Source organism: Myotis daubentonii, chromosome X (assembly GCF_963259705.1).
Source record: "Myotis daubentonii chromosome X, mMyoDau2.1, whole genome shotgun sequence".
In the NCBI taxonomy this organism is placed as follows: Eukaryota; Metazoa; Chordata; class Mammalia; order Chiroptera; family Vespertilionidae; genus Myotis; species Myotis daubentonii.
The window spans coordinates 53,126,534-53,150,001 of record NC_081861.1 but is presented as its reverse complement, the minus strand read 5'-3'; the positions used below and the strand labels follow the sequence as shown (position 1 = coordinate 53,150,001).

At 38.1% G+C, this 23,468-nt stretch overlaps 1 protein-coding gene and 1 pseudogene across 2 annotated transcripts in view; one reads left to right on the top strand and one right to left on the bottom strand.

Annotated features, from left to right (window-relative positions):
- Positions 1–6,659, top strand: part of DNAAF6 (dynein axonemal assembly factor 6) — a 68,912-nt gene extending 62,253 nt beyond the window's left edge. For both annotated transcript variants that reach the window (XM_059679944.1, XM_059679945.1), the window contains exon 7: positions 6,434–6,659. In XM_059679944.1, coding sequence (XP_059535927.1) covers positions 6,434–6,563 — 130 coding nt within the window. In that variant the 3' untranslated portion in view covers positions 6,564–6,659. The remainder of the gene's footprint in view (positions 1–6,433) is intronic.
- Positions 6,660–15,563: 8,904 nt separating this feature from the next.
- LOC132225368 (U6 spliceosomal RNA) lies at positions 15,564–15,657 on the bottom strand (annotated as a pseudogene).
- Positions 15,658–23,468: the final 7,811 nt, after the last annotated feature.

The following is a 23,468-nucleotide window of genomic DNA, read 5'->3' as shown; positions in this document are numbered from 1 at the left end:
AATGCTTAGTGACTTTGAGCATGTTTTCATATATATGTCTCTGGGCCTTCTGTATGTCCTCTTTCAAAAAGTGTCTATTTAGGTCCTTTGCCCATTTTTTAATTGGGTTGTTTATCTTTCTTTTGTTAAGTTGTATGAGTTCCTTGTAGATTTTGGAGATTAAACTGTTATTGGATGTAACATTGGCAAATATGTTCTCCCATGCAGTGGGCTCTCTTGTTTTGTTGATGGTTTCTTTTGCTGTGCCGAAGCTTTTTATTTTGATGTAGTCCCATTTTTTTTTTTAATTTCTTCCTTAGTTTCCATTGTCCTAGGAGATGTGCTGGTAAAGATATTAACATGAGATATGTCTGATATTTTGTGGCCTATGGATTCTTCTAAGATTTTTATGGTTTCCCATCTTACGTTTAAATCCTTTATCCATTTTGAGTTTATTTTTGTTTATGGTGTAGTTTCTTTTTTTTCCTTGTATCTGTCCAATTTTCCTAACACCATTTATTGAAGAGACTGTCTTGACTCCATTGTATGCTCTTGCCTCCTTTGTTGAATATTAATTAAGCATAATAGCTTGGGTCAAATTCTGGGTTCTCTGTTCTGTTCCATTGGTCAATATATCTGTTTTTGTGTTTGTTTGTTTGTTTGTTTGTTTGTTTGTTTTTTTCAGTCCCAGGCAGTTTTGAGAACAGTGGCTTTGTAATATAGCTTGATAGCTGGTATTGTGATCCTTCCTACTTTGTTCTTCTTTCTCAGGATTGCTGTGGCTATTCAGGGTCTTTTTTTTTAATTATCCCAGATGAATTTTTGGAGAGTTTGTTCTAGGTCTTTGAAATTTGCTATTGTTATTTTAATGGAGAGTGCATTGAATCTGTAGATTGCTTTGGATGTATGGACCTTTTAATGTTGTTGATTCTACCAATCCATGAACACGGTGTATTCTTCCATTTGTTTATGTCTTCCTCTATCTCTTTTTTCAGCGTCCTGTAATTTTCTGAGTACAGGTCCTTTACCTTCTTGGTTAAGTTTATTCCAAGGTATCTTAACTTTTTTTGTTGCAGTGGTAAATGGGATTTTTAAAGTTTCTCTTTCTGTGAGTTCATTATTGGTTTATAAAAAAAAGCCATAGATTTCTGGGTGTTAATTTTGTGTCCTGCTACATTGCCAAATTCATTTATTAAGTCTAGTAGTTTTTTGGTGGAGTCTTTAGGGTTTTCTATGTACAATATCATTTTATCTGCGAATAGTGACAATTTTACTTCGTCTTTTCCAATTTGGATGCCTTTTATTTCTTCTTCTTGTCTGATCAGTTTGGCTAGCACTTCCAGTGCTTGTTGAACAGGAGTGGTGAAAGTGGGCATCCTTGTCTTATTCCTGTTCTCAGGAGAAATGGTTTTAGTTTTTGCCCGTTGAGTATGATGTTGGCCGTAGGTTTGTCATATAAGGTTTTCATTATGTTGAGATATGATACCTCTATTCCCACTTTGCTGTGAGTTTTTATCAGGAAAGGATGTTGGATTTTGTCAAATGCCTTTTCTGAATCAATTGATATGATTATGTGATTTTTGTCTCTCAATTTGTTTATGTGATGTATCACTTTTATTGATTTGTGGATATTGTACCAGTCTTGCATCCCGGGAATAAATCTCACTTAATTATGGTGTATGATCTTTCTAATGTAATGCTGGATCCGATTTGCTAGAATTTTTTTTTGACAATTTTAACATCTATGTTCATCAGGGATATTGGCCTGTAATTCTCTTTCTTATCTGGTTTTGGAATTAGGATAATGCTAGCTTCATAGAAAGAGCTTGGAAGTGTGCCTTCCTCTTGAATTTTTTGAAAATGATAGGTTTTAGTTCTTCTTTGACTGTTTGGTAAAATTCCTCTGTGAGGCTAACTAGTACAGGACTTTTGTTTGCTGGAAGTTTTTTGATTACTGTTTCAATTTCATCAGTAATTATAAGCTTATTCATGTTTTTTTATTCTTCCTGATTGAGTTTTGGCAGCTTGTATTTCTGTAGGAATATGTCCATTTCATAAAGGTTGTTCAGTTTTTTGGAGTAGAGTTGTTCATAGTATTTTTTTCACAATCCTTTGTATGTCTGTGGGGTCAGTTGTTACTTCACCTCTTTCATTTCTGATTTTGTTTATTTGAGTAGTCTCTCTCTTTCTTGGTGAGCCTGGCTAGGGGTTCATCAATATTGTTTATCTTTTCAAAGAACCAGCTCTTGCCCTAACTAGTTTGGCTCAGTGAATAGAGCGTCAGCCTGCGGACTGAAGGGTCCCGGGTTCGGTTCTGGTCAGGGGCATGTACCTTGGTTGCAGGCATATCCCCAGTGGGGAGTGTGCAGGAGGCAGCTGATCAATGTTTCTCTCTCATTGATGTTTCTAACTCTCTATCCCTCTCCCTTCCTCTTTGTAAAAAATCAATAAAATATATTAAAAAAAAAGAACCAGCTCTTGGTTTTATTGATCTTTTGTATTTTTCTGTCTCTATGTCATTTATTTCCATTCTGATCTTTATTATTTCTTTTCTTCTGCTTACTCTGGGATTTTCTTGCTGCTCTCTTTATAATTCTTTAAGTTGCAGGGTTAGATAATTTGTTGCCATTTTTTCTTTATTTTTGAGGTAGCCTTGTAGAGATATGAACTTCCTTCTCAGGACCCCTTTCACTGTTTCCAATTTTGGATTGTTGTATTTTCATTGTCATTTGTTTCCAGGATGCTTTTTATTTCTTCTTAGATCTCTTTGGTAACCCAATCATTGTTTAATAGCATGCTATTTAGTCTCCAAGTGTTTGATTTTTTTCGTTGTTTTTATTGTAGTTGATTTCTAATTTTATGCCATTGTGATCTGAGAAGATGCTTGATATGATTTCAGTATTCTTGAATTTGAAGAGACTTTGCCTGTGTCCTAATATGTGGTCTATCTTTAAAAATGTCCTGTGTGCACTTTAGATGAATGTATAGTCTGTATCTTTGGGGTGAAATGTTCTGTAGATGTCAATTAAGTACATCTGATCTAGTGAGTCATTTAGGATTGCTGTTTCTTTGGTGATTTTTTTTGTTGTTGTTTAGAGGATTTATCCACTGTTGTGAATGGGGTATTAAAGTCCCCTACTATGACTGTATTGCTGTTGATCTCTTCCAGACTTTTTTATGTATTTGGGTGCTCTTGTATTGGGTGCATATATGTTTACCAGAGTTATATCCTCTTGTTGAATTGTTCCCTTTAGTCTTATGAAGTGGCCCTCCTTAACTCTTGTTACGGCCTTCACTTTGAGGCCTGTGTTGTCAGATATAAGTATTGCTACCACTCATTATTTTTTAAGTGAATTCAAAGAATATCATAATTAAATTCCTTGAACATGATAATAAAGGCACATTCTAAAGACAGGTATAAGTTAATTTTAGTTGAGTGCTGCTTTAGATTATTTTCACCTTTGCTGTGCTCCTTTAATTCAGCTTGATAGTTGACTGATATTCCATGACATCAATACCTAAAGTTTTCTAAATAGAATAGTGAATTGCAGCTCAGAAGGTATTTCTGCACTTTCTTTGAAAATAGTTATATCTTATCTCCAATAGGAAACCTTAAAAAGGCCATGTTTTGCCCTAGCCGGTTTGGCTGAGAGGATAGAGCATTGGCCACTCAGGGTCCTGGGTTCGATTCCGGTCAAGGGCATGTACCTCAGTTGCAGGCTCCTCCTCGGCCCAGGCTCTGGTCAGGGCGCATGCAGGAGGCAACCAATGGATGTATTTCTCTCGCATCGATATTTCTCTCTGTCTTTCCCTCTCTCTAAAAATCAATGGGAAAATATCCTTGGGTGAGGATTAAAATTTTTTTAAAAAAGGCCATGTCTGTGTTTTACACAGATATGTAAATCAAAGCATTTATTAACTACATAAAATAAAAATTGCATTATGTAAGTATGCTCAGAGCAAGATTGTCCTTTATGTATATCTCTTGCAAGCAACATCATCTTGAATTCTCCATTATAAATGTGAGCATGCGCCGAAACCGGTTTGGCTCAGTGGATAGAGCGTCGGCCTGCGGACTGAAAGGTCCTGGGTTCGATTCCGGTCAAGGGCATGTACCTGGGTTGCGGGCACATCCCCGGTGGGGGATGTGCAGGAGGCGGCTGGCCGATGTTTCTCTCTCATCGATGTTTCTGACTATCTCTCTCCCTTCCTCTCTGTAAAAAATCAATAAAATATATTAAAAAAAATAAAATAAAAAAAATAAATGTGAGCATGCAAGTCTCTAATGTTCACTGTATAGATATTTTTTTATTTTCATATATTATTGTCTGCCTTTACATAATTCCTAATGAAAATTTGGACTGGATAAATATTTGACCAGTGTCTAAACTTTAGCTTCTTAAAATACAAATACATTATCAATGTAAAGGTAGAGGGGTTTGGGTTTAAACGTTTGTTCACATTTTATAGTACTAATTACTAATCTATAGTAGTTATTCAAATATCACTTTGTGGTGACCAGTTTGCTTTTGACTCATTTATTTATTCACTCAACAAATATTTATAAACTCTTCTGCTAGATAGTGGGGGGACACCAAGATAAGATACATTCCTATCCTTCAATGGTCAAGTATTTGGAAAAATTTTGCTTTGTTTAAATATAAATCTCAGATATGAGACAGTAAAGAGATTAGGTCAAAATATGTTCCTTCTCCTAAGAGTCTAAATAAGTTACACAGGTTGTATTATTCAAAATTGTATTATGTAAAGCCATAACTAAGGACTAGACAGAAATACAGGGATAGATGGATCATTCCAATGGCCACTAACTGTCTTTTTAAAATTTATTTATTTCTGGACAGGGAAGTGTTTATTGTCATTGGAATTTATTCTTCAGGTGATTTATAGTTGTCTTTCAGTGCAGTGAAGCTACTACCACTGAACTTTGCTTTCTTTTTAAAGTGAATATATTATAATTTGTAGAATAAGGGATAAAGCAAATATAACTGTAGCACAACTTATATTGTTAATATATTTAAAAAGATGGACTCTAAATGTTTCTGCACCTACTTTTTTGAGATATCATATATTAAAGGCTACATTAAAATACCTCATAATTTCATTAGTTAAGGTGAAAGGAGGTGGTTCTCCTATCTTATATATCTGTAATAAAATGAAAGTCACATAAAATTTCTTCTTCAGCTTCTGTAGATGTGTGGTAAATACTTTTAATGAGCCCAGTGTCCTGAATTTAGGTCTGCAAATCAGTAAAGAAGCAATTGATTTTCAAGGTTTTTGTTTTCAAATACTAGTTCTTCTTCTTTTTCTTTTTTTATCCTCACCTGAGGATATTTTTCCATTGATTTTTAGAGAGAGTGGAAGAGAGGGAAAGATAGAAGTATCAATGTAAGAGAAACACAGAAATTGGTTATCTCCTGCATGCGCCCCAACCAGGACCCAGGCTGGGGAGGAGCCTGCAACTGAGGTATTTGCCCTGACCTGGAATCGAACCCAGGACCCTTCGGTCCACAGGCCGATGCTCTATCCACTGAGCAAAACCAGTTAGGGCCAAATACTAGTTATTTATACAAGTATTCAATAAGTACCCCTAAAAATATCAAAATTCCTACTGATTTAGACCTTATAACTTGTAAATGAGCTTTTCTGTCCACTATTTTATAGTTACTTAAGCCTTCTCTATCGAGAATGTAAGGTACCAAGTGTTTCATGAATTTAATTTTCTTCAGATACCAGCATGTACCAACCCCATGCATAATTTACATTAATATCACTATGGCAGAATTATGGATGTCATATCCCCGTAAAGCATCTAAAGCATGAAGTTATCCAGAAACTGAGCCATCCACTGCAAAATAAACCCAGCAACCCCTCATTGGGACTTTTTGTTAATGCATAGTAGAAAGAACCAGAAACAAGCGGAGAGAAGCACTCTCATTGATCTGGAATTGAAATCATTCCAGGCCTTAGAGACTCAGCCTAAAGTTTTGTTAGCAGAATTCTTGTGGAACCATTTCAATTTTCAGATTTGTGTCAACTATCCACAATCCATGCACACATAAGTATGGCTGTCAACAAATCTATCCAACCAACTTAAAGGTGGCAATGGTTCTATTTTTATGTCTATAAACATAGCCTGAGACTATGTTTATATCATACAAAATGAGGTCAATTTAGAAAAAAAAGAGGAGGGAATAAAAACCACTGCTTGGGTTTTTAAGGCCAAAAAACTGTCATACTATTTGTGTTATTTAGGTGTACTTTTGATCCAGTACTAGTACTGTCTAAATATTGGTGTGTGTTTTTTTGTTTTGTTTCTGGTTTATAATGTTCTAATGGTATAACTTGCTTTCTCCATTGCCTTCTTAAAAGTGATGTCTTCTTTCTATCACTTTAGGAAGCTCATTCTATGTTTGTTTTGTTTTGTTTTGTTTAGGAAATTGTTGTTGAACTTTCCCCATCCTGTGGATTGCAACAGTGCCAAAGCTTCCTATATCATGGAAACTGAAACTCTTGAAGTTACTGTAACTTTGAAAAGAGAATTGGATTTTGTTAATTTCTTCTGAAACTGCATGAGGAAGGGAGAAACATGGCAAAATAGCCCTGATAAAAAAATAAATGGTTAATGTTTTCTCTTTTCTCTTTATTATTCTAACAAACTTTAGCAAGGGCCTAAATACAATTACACTAATACTAGAAGCCCAGGGCACAAAATTTGTGCATTAGTAGGGTCCCTGGCGGCTGGCAGTGGCTAGCCAGGTACTCCCTCCCTTCCCCTGGCTGGCCCCACCCCCTGGTCAAACTCCCGGAAGAACTCCGGGTAGAGGGGACAATTTGCATACTACACTTTTATTATATAGGATTCTGATCATTTACAGTCATTTCTGCCACTCTGATAGAAAATATAGTTTTCTCATACTAATAAGCTATTCCACTTTTATAGTGATAGCTGGATAGATGTTATAGGTTAACCATTAGACTACTACATGATCAATTAAATAATTGAGATAAGACCATGAAATGGATGGTCTACTTATTTCAGTAGTCTTAAGAACTTAAGCCAATTAATTATACTGTGATACAGTCAGTTACATAGCAATTGGCCTTATTATTACCAGAAAAGTGTATTTTTCGTCTTTTCATTGATCAAATGATTTAGTGTCCTCTGTTTAGGCTCTCAAAAGTGTTCTGGAATCCTATCTAATAAAAGAGAAACATGGTAATTGGCGTACGACCGCTACCCTTCCCATTGGCTAATCAGGGCGATATGCAAATTAACTGCCAGCCAAGATGGCGGCGAGCAGCCAGGCAGCTTAAACTGAACATGAGGCTTGCTTGCTTCAGTGACAGAGGGCTGCAATGTTCCCCGCCTGCCACTGCAGAACTCTGAGCTTGCAGTTTAAGAAACATTGTAACATATAGAAGCTAAACAAAACCCCAGAAAACAGCTTTCAGCAAGCCCGGGATCTCAGAGCTGGAGTTGATACAGAGTTTTGATTATAGAACCGAAACAAACGAGATACCTGCTTTCAGCAGCGGAGGCCTAAGAGCTGGAGCCTCAGAGCTAAAGCTGGCCCAGAATAAAAAAAGAAAAAAGAAAAAAAGGAGCAGTTGGGAGCTTCAGTCCCAGCCTGAAAACTGCCCTCAGCCCCTCACCCAGACTGGCCAGGCACCCCAGTGGGGACCCCCACCCTGAAGGGTGTGTGACCAGCTGCAAACAGCCATCATCCCCTCACCCAGGCTGGCCAGGCACCCCAGTGGGGACCCCCACCCTGAAGAGTGTATGACCAGCTACAAACAGCCATCATCCCCTCACCCAGACTGGCCAGGCACCCCAGTGGGGACCCCCACCCTGAAGGGTGTGTGCCCAGCTGCAAACAGCCATCATCCCCTCATCCAGGCTGGCCAGGCACCCCAGTGGGGACCCCCACCCTGATCCAGGACACCCTTCAGGGCAAACCAGCCAGCCCCCACCCATGCACCAGGCCTCTATTATATATAGTAAAAGGGTAATATGCCTCCCAGCACCGGGATCAGCGTGACAGGGGGCAGCGCCCAAACCCCCTGATCACCCTGCTCTGTGCATGACAGGGGGGAGCTCCCCAACCCCCTGATCAGCCCTGCTCTGTGCGTGACAGGGGGCAGCGCCCCAACACCCTAATTGGCCCTTCTCTGTTTGTGACAGGGGGTGGCGCTGCAACCTCCCCATTGACCCTGCCTTGAGTGTGTCAGGGGATGGTGCCCCAACCCCCCAATCGGCCCTATCCTGAGCGTGACTGAGGGTGGCATCGCAACCTCCCAATCAGCCCTGCTCTGAGCCTGACCAGGGGCTGCACCTAGGGATTAGGCCTGCCCTCTGCCACCCGGGAGCAGGCCTTAGCCAGCAGGTCGTTATCTCCCGAGGGGTCCCAGACTGCGAGAGGGCACAGGCCGTGCTGAGGGACCCCCCTCCCCCCCGAGTGCACAAATTTTTGTGCACCGGGCCTCTAGTCCTATATAATAAAAGCCTAAAATGCTAAGTGTCCGGTCATCTGGTTGGCCATTCAACCAATCAAAGCATAATATGCTAATGATATGCTAAGGCTACTCAACTGCACGCCATGACTTACACTGACCACCAGTGGGCAGATGCTCTGACCAGTAGGTTAGCTTGCTGCTGGGGCTCGACCAATAGGGACTGAGTGAGATGGGCCAGACATGCCCACGGCTCCTCCCCAGCTGGCCAACCTCCTGCATCCTTCTCTGGCTGTCAAGTATGACTCCCTCCACGTTCTGTGTGGAGTAGGGTTCGGTATCTGAAAGAGAAGCCGCACAACAAATGAGAGAAAAAGACACGAGATAATTTTGCAATATTGGTGGTCCAGGCTGGCAAGTCACGAAGGACTTCCACTGATGCTCAGGCCCCTCCAACCTTTTATTTGGTCTAGGGTAGCCCTAGGGTAAGGAGGTTTGTTTGGGGTAGCCCTAGGGTAAGGAGGTTTGTTTGGGGTAGCCCTAGGGTAAGGAGGTTTCAATGACACACAGATCAGCAAACAAATTCTGGGAATAGACAAAGTATCTGATTAGCTCATCAATAGATTTCCGGGAGTAGGCAGAGTATCTGATTAACAATAATCAACAAGAATCTACATAAGTATCTAAGGAATTAAGGGAACTAGGGTGGGGATGCTTCAACTATTATTACCTAAATTAACTGAGTGGTTCCTAGATTAACTGGGTGGTGCACAGCCCTGACCTTTGCTAGGACTTTCAAGCCCTGACCTTTACTAGGACTTTCAATGACTACTAGCTTTTGGGGGGTCTCTGTCTAAACTCAGCTAGTGAAGACGATGAATGGTCTCTGGCACCTGGCCCCAATCTTGCACTGGTGGGGTCCTTCCACCTGGCCTGCACCCTCTCCCAATCTAGGCTGAGGGACCCCTACCCTGAGTGCATGAATTTCGTGTACCAGGCCTCTAGTATACAAATAACAAAGGTTCATAAATAGTTAATGTACCATGCTAACCACATGTTTTACTTGAATCAGAAATACTCTTGAGCACATGGTATTATTTGGCTTCATCAGTCCTGCTCTCCATGTTTGGATCTAATTAGACAAAAATATTTTTCATTTTATGCATTAATAGTTATTAGCAATATTTTTCAGGATACTGTGTTTATCTTTAGTAATTGAAATCCTTGAAATTTAAAAGGAATATAAAGAAAAGTGTGATGCATTTACAAATATTATTCTCTCATTTCTATCTTCATTCTTAATTGGACATACCTATTTTTATGAATTATGCCAATGCCCCCTACCTCTTCTCTATTGCATTGCATAAGTTTATTGCAGAACTGTTTATGAGTAAATTATATTTTAAAGCTTGTGTGACTTGGCCTCACACATTATCATAGAACTGTGGTGTTACCTGGGAGTACATTTTGAAAAAAAGTTGAATAAATGAAAGATATTTATTCCTTCCATGTGAACTATTAAGGAACTAAATACTCAAGCAGATATTTTCTGCACTTACTTATATAGATAACTACCAAGCATCTAGTTTGTAAGTAGATCAAATCAAAGAAGAAGGCTGAGATTTTAGAAAAAGTGGTTTTGTTAAAAATCTAAGCTCTTGAAGAGAATTTGACATAGAAATTACCACCATGAGTTTCTTCTGTGGATGTTGAGTTGAGGATGGCTTGGTTGGTTAGAGCATTGTCCATATACCAAAAGATTTGTGGGTTCAATTCCAGGTCAGGGCATATCCCTAGATTGTGGATTTGATCCCCTCCGTCAGGTGCATATCAATGTTTCTCTCTCTCTTTCTCTCTCTCCCTTGTTCTCTCTCTAAAATCAGTTTAAGGAAACATTTTTTAAAAAAGAGTTGAGGGTGGGATTAACTGAAAGGATGCTAATATCTGAATTTAAATCCATGATGTTGTAGGATTAAAAGAGCCTCCTATTTTGCTTTCTTCACATCTTTTTAAAAGGATGTATTTTAAGAATTTAAGATTACACCCTAAAGTATAAATTCTTGAACAAGCCTAAGCAGTAACCAATATTTTTCTTCTCTAGTGAAGCAACAGTAAGTGGGAAAATGTATATTTTTCCTATGTACTGGCCTTAATTACAGAAACCATTATTACTCAAGCTGAGTGAATGTGTATAAATTGTCCCTGGAAGTGAAGATAGAACATATCCAGGCCAACTTGAATTGGGCTTTGGTTATATTGTACTGTATCAATTATATAATGAAACAGAGATTTAAGACAATGGAATATGATGCACTAATTTATACCCATCTACAAATCATCCTAGCTCACTGTCTTTGCATTCTTGGCCTCAGAAGTAACAACTGTGTTGTCATTGTTGTTTTGTCTTTAAGCTAATTCACGGGATTTTTTTCCTTTCAAGAGGAATAGTCCACTAAAGTAAATGTAGGAAAAGAGAAGGCAAAAGGAAATTTATCTTGTTAGCATTTTTCAATGAATGTTAGCTCTTACCAGAATTGGAAGTTAAAACCACAATTGTGGCATATCATTAGCCTTCTCCTTCACAAACTTCTTTACCTCACTTTTTGGGTCCATAATTTCCAGTAAAACTTGTGAAGATTCAATAATTTATTCATTCACTCCTTTATGCATTCTTTCAACAAATATCCACTCAGCACTATATTAGGAACTGGCAATATAGCAATAGCAAACTAGATATGGTCTATCCTCATAGAGCAAACAGTTAAGCAAGTCCATAGCTGGTTTGGCTCAGTGGATAGAGCGTCGACCTGCAGACTGAAGGGTCCTGGGTTTGATTCCGGTCAAGGGCATGTGCTTCGGTTGCAGGCTCGATCCCCTGCCCTGGTTAGGACCAGTACGGAAGGCAACCAATCAATGTGTCTCTTTCATGTTGATGTTTCTCTCTGTCTCCCCTTCAATCCACTGTCTCTAAAAATCAATTTAAAAATATCCTCAGGTGAAGATGAGGAACAACAACAAAAACCAGTTAAGCAAGGGAGACAAACAATAACCAAGTAAACACATAACCATATATTTTCAAGTTTATTGTTACTGCTGTGAAGGAAAAAACATAGGTACATTAAGAATATCTATCAGAGAAACCAAACCTAGTCTGGGGAGGGAGAGCAGAAAATAACTTTCCTAAAGATTTAACACTTTGGCTGAAACATGAAGAATGCCTAGGACTTAGCCAGGCAAAGAGAGTATTGGGGGAAGGAGAACAGTAGGACTTCTAGGTGCCAGGGGTAGCAAATAATGAAGAACCAGACTGGCAAAAACTTGGACAGTTCAAGGAAATGAAAGCCAGAGTGATTGGAGTAGAGTGAACCTGGGGAGTGTGAGTGGAGGTAAGTCTGGAAATGTAGTCTGGAGCAATGTCATGTAGAACATTGCAGGCTAATGTTTGGAAATTTGGATTTTATCCTAAGTGCTTTAGGGAAAAGAGTGTCTTGGGAGTCAAGAATGGGAATGGGGAGACCAGTTAGGAGACTATTGCAACAACCCAGGCAAAGTATTATTTTACATGTTATCTACACTAATAAAAGACAAAGATGCTAATTGACCATACCTTTGCTACACCCAAGCCATGCCCACCAGCCAATCAGAGAGACTATATGCAAATTAACCCAACCAAGATGGTGGCCGGCAGCCACGGAGCTGGAGCAAGAAGGAGGCTTGGTTGCCTCGGCAATGGAGGAAGCCAAGCTTCCCATCTGCTCTGACCAACTGTGGCCTCCTCAAAAGGCAACAAAGTTTCAATTATAGAAGCTAAATAAATCCCAGATACCTGCTTCCAGCCAGCCAACACTGGGAGCTTGGGTGGCTGGGGGCTGTGGCCAGTCTGCAAACAGCCATCAGCCCCTCACCCAGGATGGCCACACCATCATGGGGTGAGGGTCCCTGCTGGGGGGCTTGGACAGTCTGCAAACAGCCATGAGCCCCTCATCCAGGCTGGCCAGGGACCCCAGCAGGACCCTCCACCCTGAAGGGGGTGTGGCCAGCCTGAAAACGGCCCTCAGCACCTCACCCAGGCTGGCCAGGCACCCCAGGGGGGACCCCCACCCTGAAGGGGCTGTGGCCAACCTGAAAACGGCCCTCAGCCCCTCACCCAGGCTGGTCAGGCACCCCAGCAGGACCCCCAACCTGATCTGGGACACCCTTCAGAGCAAACCAGCCGGCCCCCACCGATGCACCAGGCCTCTATCCTATATAATGAAAGGGTAATATGCAAATTGACCCTAACAGCAGAGCGACTGGGAATCACTGGTCACTATGACAGACACTGACCACCAGGGGGCAGATGCTCAATACAGGAGCTGTTCCCTGGTGGTCAGTGCACTCCCACAGGGGAAGCTCTGCTCAGCCACAAGCCAGGCTGACAGCTGGCAGTACAGCGGTGGTGGTGGGAGCCTCTCCCGCCTACTCAGCAGTGTTAAGGATGTACGACTGCAGGTAGGACTGCTCCCTGCTGGCAAGTGGACATCCCCAGAGGGCTCCTGGGCTGCCAGAGGGATGTTGGACTTCCAGCTTAGGCCCAATCCCCTGGGGAGCAGGCCTAAGCCAGCAGGTGGTCATTCCCTGAGGGGTCACAGACTGTGAGAGGGCACAGGCCGGGCTGAGGGACCCTCCCGAGTGCACAGACTTATTGCACTGGGCCTCTAGTCTTAAATAAAATGCATTGTTAATTTTGTTCTAATTAAGAAAAATTCCATGCTGTCATACTCCAAGCAGGAAGTTCTAACAATACAGAAAAGCTCTTTAAAAATAAAGCAAAGCCCTGGCTGGTGTAGCTCAGTTGGTTGGACATCCTCCAGTGCACCAAAAGATTACAATTCTATTCTTAGTAAAGGCACATGCCTGGGTTGTGGGTTTGATCCATGCTTGGGGATATGCAGGAGGCAGCCGATCCATGTTTCGCTCTCACATAGACATTTATCTCTCTCCCTTTCCCTTCCTCTCTCTCTAAAAATCAATAAACATTCTTTAAAAAAAATAAATAAAAATAAAGCAAAACTAAAATTCATCATCAAGACAAGAAAATCTTACCATTTTTAGTGGTTCTTTCCAACCTTTTTCCCCCAATGCATAACATAGATACTATTTTTCCCCAAATGGGATGATATTACACCTAGTGATTTTATAACCTACTTTCTTTTAATTTCCAGTGTATTATTTTTTATTATCTTTTTGTTTCTGGGAATTCTAATTTTACTGCATTATGATAAAATAATGTGCTAAATGATCTATGTATATTTTTAAAGAATGGGTTTCTGTAGTTATTGGGCACAGAATTCTACACACAGGGTGGGACAAAAGTAGGTTTACAGTTGTTTATATGGAAAACAAAACAATAATTTATAGTTAATAATACAAAAATAAACTGTTTTGCATGCTCCCAACTGTAAACCTACTTTTACTACACCCTGTATATCAAGTTTTTTTTAAAAATTGTGTCATGCAAATCTACATTCCTGTTAATTTTTGTCTTCACTATCAACATGGATAGATATATTAAAAATTTATCACTGATGATAGATTTATTAGTATCACCTTATAATTCTCTCAATTTTTGCTTTATATAATTTGAGGCAATATATTTATGTGCAAACAGATTTAGAATTGCTGTATCTTTCTGGTGTACTGTTCCCTTTATCAGTATTCTATGACACAATTTATCCCTAAAATATTTGTTGTTTTAAAGCAAGGGTGGGGAATGTTCTGTCCGCAGGCCATATAAGGCCTATGAAATCATTTGATCTAGCCCTGCCAAGGCATTAGGGGTGAGTTAATTAAATGCTTGACCAAATACAGCAGGCTAATTTTTTTTCAGTAAGGACATCTGTAATGTTTGCTCATAATAATAATGAACACTCAGAAAGGAAAACAAGAAGAAAAATCCCATTTCAAATTTCATCAAAAAGGATAAAATAAGTAGAAAAAATAAATTTAACCAAAAAGATGTTTACATTGAAGACTATAGTACAGTGATAAAATAAATCTAGGAATACACAAATAAATGAAAACATTTTACATGGTAATGGACTGAATTAATAGTTAAAATGCCTTCCATCCAACTACTAACCATGCCAGACTCTGCTTAGCTTTTGAGATCAGACGAGATCAGGCATATTTAGGTGGTATGGCAGAAGCCATATAAATGTACATTTGAAACCTATATGATTTCAGCAGGCTAATTTTTAAGTTGATAATTTTGTATGACCCGTGAATTATAAATATCCAAATGGCCCTTGGCAGAAAAAAAGGTTCCCTCCCTGTTTTAAAGTATCATTGGCTTAACATTAACATGTCTATATCAATTTTGGCTAGTATTTGCCTACCACATATTTTCCCATCAATTTCCGTGCCCTTAAGTTATAGGTTATGACTTTTATAAACAGAAATTAGTTAAATTTTGGATTTTTAAATACAACCAATATTGTGCCTTTAGCTCACACGTTTTTAGTCCAGTCACCTTTATGGTGCTTAATAATATATTTGGATTTATTTATATCTCGTTATTATAGGATTTTTCTCTTATTCTGTCCTTTACTATGCTTTTTTCCCTTCTTGCTTTTTTTGGATTAGTCAATTTTTAAATTATTTTATTCCTACTAGTTTGGAAGTTATGCTACATTATGTTTTTTGTTTGGGTTCTTTTTTTCTTAAAATGTCTAAAGTTTTTCATTATTTCTATTGATTTTTCATTATTCCTTTAAAATAATTCAATAACTTAGAAAGTTTTAACCAAACCATGCCCTTCCATTGTTGTTTTTATATCCTTAAATCATTCATCATCCTCATTATTGATTTTTACAACCAATGCTCATTTACATCTACCCAAGTGTTTACTAATATCTTTGCTCACCATTATTTTTCCCACATGAGTGCTTCTTTGCTGAAGTACATACTTTAGTATTCTTTCAGCAGGGTTTGTGAGTTCTTGATTCTTCCAGTTCATTTCTGGAAATGTTTTTACTGCCTTCAGTGTGTGTGTGTGTGTGTGTGTGTGTGTGTGTGTGTGTGTGTGTGTGTGTGTTAATCAGCCAAGGGTATGAGGATGACAGGGCACTGCACAAAATATGCAATGCTTCACAAATTTGTATGTCATCTTTGCTAATCTTTTCTGTATCATTCCAATTTTAGTATATGTGCTGCCATAGCAAGCACTTATTGCCTTCACTCTTGAATAATAATTTACCCGAGTTTAGAAAAATTGGCTAACAGATATTTTCCCTCAGAACTTTGAAGATATCATTTACCTGTTTTCTGGCTTATATTTTGTAATTTAAAAGTTTGCTGTTCATCTCATTGTTGTTCCTTTGGGGGTAATCTGTCTTTTTGCTCTAGTAGTTTTAAAAGGTTTTTCTCTTTGTTTTTGTTGTTCTGCAGTTTGACTAATAGGTCTGGATATAGATTTAATTTTATTTTATTTGCCATTTAATTTTATTTTACTTTGCCACTTATGCTTTTTAAATATTTCGTCAATATTGGGAAATCCTCAGCCATTATGTCCTTGAATATTGCCTTTTTCCCATTTTTCTTTTGGAGCTCCTCTTAGATAAAGGTTGGGTCTTTCATTCTGTCCTCCATATCTTTTTAAAAATATTTTTTATTGATTTCAAAGAGGAAGGGAGAGGACAAGAGAGATAGAAACATCAATGATGAGAGAGACTCATAGATCGGCTGCCTCCTGCACACCTCTTACTGGGGATCGAGCCCGCAACTCGGACATATGCTCTGACCAAGAATCAAACTGTGACCTCCTACTTCATGGGTCAATACTCAACCACTGAGCCACACAGTTGGGATCCTCCATATATTTTACCCTGTCATATTTTCCATCATTATTTGTTCTTAAATCTATTTTATTTTCTCAAAACTATATCCCAACCCAATGGTTGTCAGTATTCTTTTTTTTTTTTAAATTACCTTTATAGTTGAAAGTATTACAGATGGGCCTCCTTTTTCCCCATTGACCCTCTCCACCCTGCACTCACTCCTCCACCAGGCCTTCACCACACTATAAGTTCTTTGATTAATCTCTCCCCACTCCCACCTTCCCTCTGAAATCATCAGACTGTTCCATGCTTCTATATTTCTGGATCTATTTTTAATCAGTTTGTTTTGTTCATTAGATTCCACATATAAGTGAGATCATGTGATACTTGTCTTTCTCTTACTGGCTTTTTTCGCTTAGCAAAATATTCTCCAGGTCCCTCCATGCTGTCTCAAGGGGTAAAAGAGCCTTCTTTCTTACAGAAGCATAGTATTCCATGGTGTAAATGTACATCAGCATTTTTATCCATTCATCTATTGATGGGCACTTGGGCTGGTTCCAGATCTTAGCTATTTTAAATTGTGCTGCTATGAACATAAGGATGCATACATTCTTTCTGATTCGTGCTTGGGTCTCTTAGTATATATTCCTAGAAGTGGGAACACTGGGCCAAATAACTGTTCCATTTTTAATTTTTTGAGGAAACTCCATACTGTTTTCTATAGTGGTTGCACCAGTCTGCATTGCCACCCACAGTATACTAGGGTTCCCTTTTTTCGACATCCTCGCCAAGACTTGTCATTTGTTGATTTGCTGAGGGTAGCCATTCTGACAGGTGTGAGGTAATACCTCATTGTCATTTTAATTTGCATCTTCTGGGTGATCAGTGACTTTGAGCATTTTTTCATATGGCTCTTGGTCTTCCTTATGTCTGCTTTGGAGGAGTGTCTATTTAGGTCCTTTGGCCATTTTTTAACTGGATTGTTTGTCTTCTATTTCTTAAGTTGTATGAGTATCATATATTTTGGAATATTTTGGAAATTAATTCCTTATTAGATGTATCATTGGAAAATATATTCTCACATACAGTAGGCTCCCCTTTCATTTTGTTGATTTTGTTGTTGTTGTGAAGAAGCTTTTTATTTTGATGTAGTCCCATTTGTTTATTTTCTCCTTTGTTTCCCTTGACCTAGGACATGTGTCAGCAAATATATGGCTACAAGAGATGTCTGAGATTTTTCTGCCTATAGTTTCTTCTGAAATTTTTATGGTTCCACTACTTGCCTTTAAGTTTTTATTCATTTTGAGTTTATTCTTGTATATAGTGTAAGTTGGTGGTCTGATTTCATTTTTTGTATGTGTACCTGTCCAATTTTCCCAGTACCATTTATTGAAGAGCCTGTCTTTACTCCATTGTATGCTCTTGCCTCCTTTGTCAAATATTAATTAAGCATAATGGCCTGGGTCGATTTCTGGGTTCTCTGTTCTGTTCTGTTGTTCTATGTGTCTGTTCTTGTGCCAGTACCAGATTAAAGTGGCTTTGTAGTATAACTTGGTGTCCAACTTTGTTCTTCTTTGTCAAGATTGCTGACACTAGTGTTGTTTGTTTGTTTGTTTGTTTGTTTGTTTTTAGGTTCCATATAAATTTTTGGAGTATTTGTTCTAGATCTGTGAAATATGCCGTTGGTATTTTAATAGGGATTGCACTGAATCTATAGATTGCTTTGGGTAGTATGGACATTTTAATGATATTAATTCTACCAAACATGAACATGGTATATTCTTCCACTTGTTTATATCTTCCTCTATCACTTTTTTCAATATCCTGTAGTTTTCTGAATATAGGTCTTTAACCTCCATGGTTAAGTTTATTCCTAAGTGTCTTAATTTTTTGTTGCAGTGGTAAGTGGGATTGTTTGTTTAGTTTCTCTTTATGGTGTATAAAAATGTCATTGATTTCTGGGTATTAATTATGTATTCTGCTACATTGCCTAATTTGTTTATTAAATCTAGTAGTTTTTGGTGGAGTCTTTAGGGTTTTCTATATACAATGTCATGTCATTTGCAAATAATGACAGTTTCACTTTCTCTTTTTCAATTTTGTTGCATTTTATTTATTTTTATTGTCTGGTCGCTGTGGCTAGGACTTCTAGTTCTGTCTTTAAGAAGAGTGGTGAAAGTGAATATCCCTATCTTGTTCCTGTTCTTAGGGGAAATGATTTCAGTTTTTGCCCATTGAATATGCTGTTGGCTATAGGTTTATCACATATGGCCTTTTTTATGTTTAGGTACGATCCCTCTATTCCCACTTTGCTAAGAGTTTTTATAAAAAATGGGTGTTGGATTTTTGTCATATGCATTTTCTGCATCTATTGATATGATCATGTGATTTCGGTCTTTCAATTTATTTATGTGATGTATCACATTTGTTTGCAAATATTGTACCAGTCTTGTATCCCTGGAATAAATCCTACTTGGTCATGGTGTATTATCTTTTTAATATATTGCTGGATCTGATTTGTTAATATTTTGTTGAGGGTTTTAGTGTCCATGTTCATCAGGGATATTGGCCTGTAATTCTCTTTCTTTGTAGTGTCTTTTTTAAAAAATATTTTTATTGATTTCAGAGAGGAAGGGAGAGGGAGAGAAAGAGAGAAACATCAATGATGAGAATCATTGATTGTCTGCCTCTTGCATGCCCCCCTCTGGGGATCAAGCCCACAACCCAGGTATGTGCCCTTGACCAGAATCGAACCTGGGACCCTTCAGTCCACAGACCGACACTCTATCCACTGAGCCAAACAGGCTGGGGCTAGTAAAGACACACTAGTGAGGTTGAACAACTGTTCATATATTTATGGGCCACTTGTGTTAATCTTTTGAAGACTTTTTTATCATTTTCTTTTAAAATATTTAATATTTTCACATTGACTTATAAAAGTTTCTTACTAATTTTGTTAACTGTAATGTATTTTACAAATATTTCCCCTAGGATGTACTTTTTCTTTTCATTTTGTTTATAGTATTCATTCAGATATTAGAAAACAACCAAAACTGCTTTACTTCTATTTATCAAGGGATTCTCCCCTGTCTTTTATGTATTTATTTTCTTAAATCTTTATTGTTGAAAATATTGCATATGCCCTCTTCTCCCCCAGTCAACCTCTTCTAAACTGCCTCTATCTTCTGCCCCAGAGCTTAAGCCTATTATCTGTGTCTTTGGGTTATGCATATATGCATGAAAATTCTTTGGTTGATCTCTTCCCACCCACCTATACTCTCCTGCCTTCTCTCTGAGATTCCACAGTCTGTTCCATGCTTCTGTGTCTCTGGATCCATTTTGCCCATCAGTTTATTTTGTTCATTAGAGTACGCATATGAGTAAAATCAAGTGATACTTGTCTTTCTCTGACTGGCTTATTTCACTTAGCATAATACTCTCCAGGTCCCTCCTTGCCACCTAAAATGGTAAGAGATCCTTGTTTTTTTACTGCTGCGTAGTATTTCATTGTATAAATTTACCACAACTTTTTTATCCACTCATCTACTGATGGACACTTGAGCTGTTTCCAAATCTTAGCTATTGTAAATTGTGCTGCTATGAATATAGGGGTGCATATATGCTTTCTGATTGGTGTTTCTGGTGTTTTTTATATTTATTTATTTTTCTTTATTGATTAAGGTATTACATATGTGTCCTTATTCTCCCATTGCCCCCCACTCATGCCCTCAGCCCCTGGTGTCTGTGTCCATTGGTTAGGCTTATATGCATGCATACCAGTCCTTTGGTTAATCTCTCCCCCTTACCCCCAACCCTCCCCTACATTCCCTCTGAGGTTTGACAGTATGATCAATGCTTCTCTGTCTCTGGACCTGTTTTTGTTCATCAGTTTATGTTGTTCATTATATTTCACAAATGAGTGAGATCATGTGTTATTTATCTTTTTCTGACTGGCTTATTTCTCTTAGCATAATGCTCTCCAGTTTCATCCTTGCTGTTGCAAATGGTAAGAACTTCTTTTTTACCGCAGCATAGTATTCCATTGTGTAGATGTACCACAGTTTTTTTAATCCACTCATTGACTGATGGCCACTTAAGCTGTTTCCAAATCTTAGCTATCATAAATTGTGCTACTGTGAACATGGGGGTGCATATATACTTTATGATTGGTGTTTCTAGTTTCTTGGAATATATTCCTAGAAGTGGGATTACTGGGTCAAATGGGAATTCCATTTCTAGTTTTTTGAGGAAACTCCATACTGTTCTCCAGAGTGGCTGCACCAGTCTGCATTCCCTCCAGCAGTGCACGAGGGTTCCTTTTTCTCTGCATCATCGCCAGCACTTGTCATTTGTTGATTTGTTGATGATAGCCATTCTGACAGGTGTGCGATGGTACCGCATTGTCCTTTTGATTTGCATCTCTTAGATGATTAGTGACTTTGAGCATGTTTTCATACGTCTCTTGGCCTTCCTTATGTCTTCTTTCAAAAAGTATCTATTTAGGTCCGTTGCCCATTTTTTGATTGGATTGTTTATCTTCCTTTTGTTAAGTTGTATGAGTTCCCTGTAAATGCTGGAGATTAAACCCTTGTCGGAGATAATATTGGCTAATATGTTCTCTCATGCAGTGGGCTTTCTTGTTGTTTTGTTGGTGGTTTCTTTTGCAGTACAGAAGCTTTTTATTTTGATGTAGTCCCATTTGTTTATTTTCTCCTTAGTCTTCATTGACCTAGGAGCCGTATTGCTGAAGATATTGCTTTGGCATATGTCTGAGATTTTGCTGCCTTGTGGATTCCTCTAATATTTCTATGGTTTCCCATCTTATGTTTAAGCCCTTTATCCATTTTGAGTTTATTTTTATGTATGGTGTAAATTGGTGGTCTAGTTTCATTTTTTTTGCATGTATCTGTCCAACTTTCCCAACACCAATTATTGAAGAGACTGTCTTGACTCCATTGTATGCTCTTGCCTCCGTAGTGAAATATTAATTGAGCATAGTGGCTTGGATTGATTTCTGGGTTCTGTATTCTATTTCATTGATCTATATGTCTGTTCTGTGCCTGTACCAAGCTGTTTTGAGAACAGTGACTTGGTAATACAGATTGATATCTGGTATTGAGATCCCTCTTACTTTGTTTTTCTTTCTCAAGATTGCTGCAGCTATTCGGGGTCTTTTTTATTTTTATTCCAGATGAATATTTGGAGAGTTCTTTCTAGGTCTGTGAAATATGCCATTGGTATTTTAATGGGGAGTGTATTGAATCTGTAGATTGCTTTGGGTAGTATGGACATTTTAATGATTTGATTCTACTAATCCATGAACACTGTATGTTCTTCCATATGTTTATGTCTTCCCCTAACTCTTTTTTTTTTTTTTTTGGTGTCCTGTAGTTTTCTGAGTATAGGTCTTTTACCTCCTTAGTTAAGTTTATTCCTAAGTATCTTAATTTTTTTGGTGCGGTGGTAAATGGGATTTTTTTTTTTTTAGTCTCTCTTTCTGTAAGTTCAGTATTGGTTTGTAAAAAGGCCATAGATTTCTGGATGTTAATTTTGTATCCTGATACACTGCTGAATTTATTTATTAATTCTAAAAACTTTTTGATGGAGTCTTTAGGGTTTTCTATGTACAGTATCATGTCATCTGAGAATAATGACAATTTTTTACTTCTTCTTTTCCAATTTGGGTACCTTTTATTTCTTCTTCTTTTCTAATTGCTATGGCTAGCACTTCCAGAACCATGTCCAACAGGAATGGTGAAAGTGGGCATCCCTGTCTCATTCCTGTTCTTAGGTGAAATGGTTTTAGTTTTTGCCCATTGAGTATGATGTTGGCTGTAGGTTTGTCATATAAGGCTTTATTATGTTGAGGTATGACACCTCTATTCCCATTTTTCTGAGGGTTTTTATTAAGAAATGGTGTTGCATTTTGTCAAATGCTTTTTCGGCATCAATTGATATGACTACGTGATTTTTATCTCTCAATTTGTTTATGTGAAGTATCACATTTATTGATTTGTGGATATTGTGCCATCCTTGCATCCCTGGGATAAATCCTACTTGGTCATGGTGTATGATCTTTCTGATGTACTGCTGGATCCGATTTGCTAGAATTTTTGTTAAGGATTTTGTCATTTATGTTCATGAGGGATATTGGCCTGTAATTCTCTTTCATTGTAGTCTTTATCTGGTTTTGGTATTAAGGTAATGCTGGCTTCATAGAATGAGCTTGGAAGTGTTCTTTCCTCTTGAATTTTTTGGAATAGCTGAGGAGGATAGGTTTTAGTTCTTCCTTGAATGTTTGGTAAAACTCCCCTGTGACACTGTCTGGCCTGGGCTTTTGTTTGATGGAAGCTTTTTTATGACTACTTAAATTTCCTCCATAGTTATTGGCCTATTGAGATTTTTAGATTCTTCCTGATTGATTTTTGGAAGGTTGTATTTTTCGAGGAATATGTCCATTTCCTCTAGGGTTGTTTTATTTGTTGGAATAGAGCTATTCATAATATTTTTTTGGCAATACTTTGTATTTCTGTGGAGTCTGTTGTTATTTTGCCTCTTTCATTTCTGATTTTGTTTATTTGGGTTCTTTCTCTTTGTTTCTTGGTGAGCCTGGCTGGAGGTTCATCAATCTTGCTTATCCTTTCAAAGAACCAGTTCTTGGTTTCATTGATGTTTTGTATTGTTATTGTTTTTTTGTCTCTATGTCATTTATTTCTACTCTGATCTTTATTATCTCCTTCCTTCTGCTCACTCTGGGCTTTTCTTGTTGCTCTCTTTTTAATTCTTCAAGTTGTAGAGTTAGATAATTTATTACCATTTTTTCTTGTTTTTAGAGGCAGGCCTGTAGAGCTATGAACTTTCCTCTCAGGACTGCTTTCACTGTGTCCCATAGATTTTGGAGTGTTGTGTTTTCATTGTCATTAGTTTCCAGGATGTTTTTAGTTTATTCTTTGATCTCTTTGGTAACCCAATCGTTGTTTAATAACATGCTATTCAGCTTCCAAGTGTTTGAATTTTTTGGATTGTTTTTATTGTTTATTTCTAATATTATGCCATTGTGGTCTGAGAAGATGCTTGATATGATTTCAATTTTCTTGAATTTGGAAAGACTGCCTGTGACCCAATATGTGGTCTATCTTTGAAAATGACCCATGTGAACTTGAGAAGAACATATATTCTGTGGCTTTGGGGTGAAATATT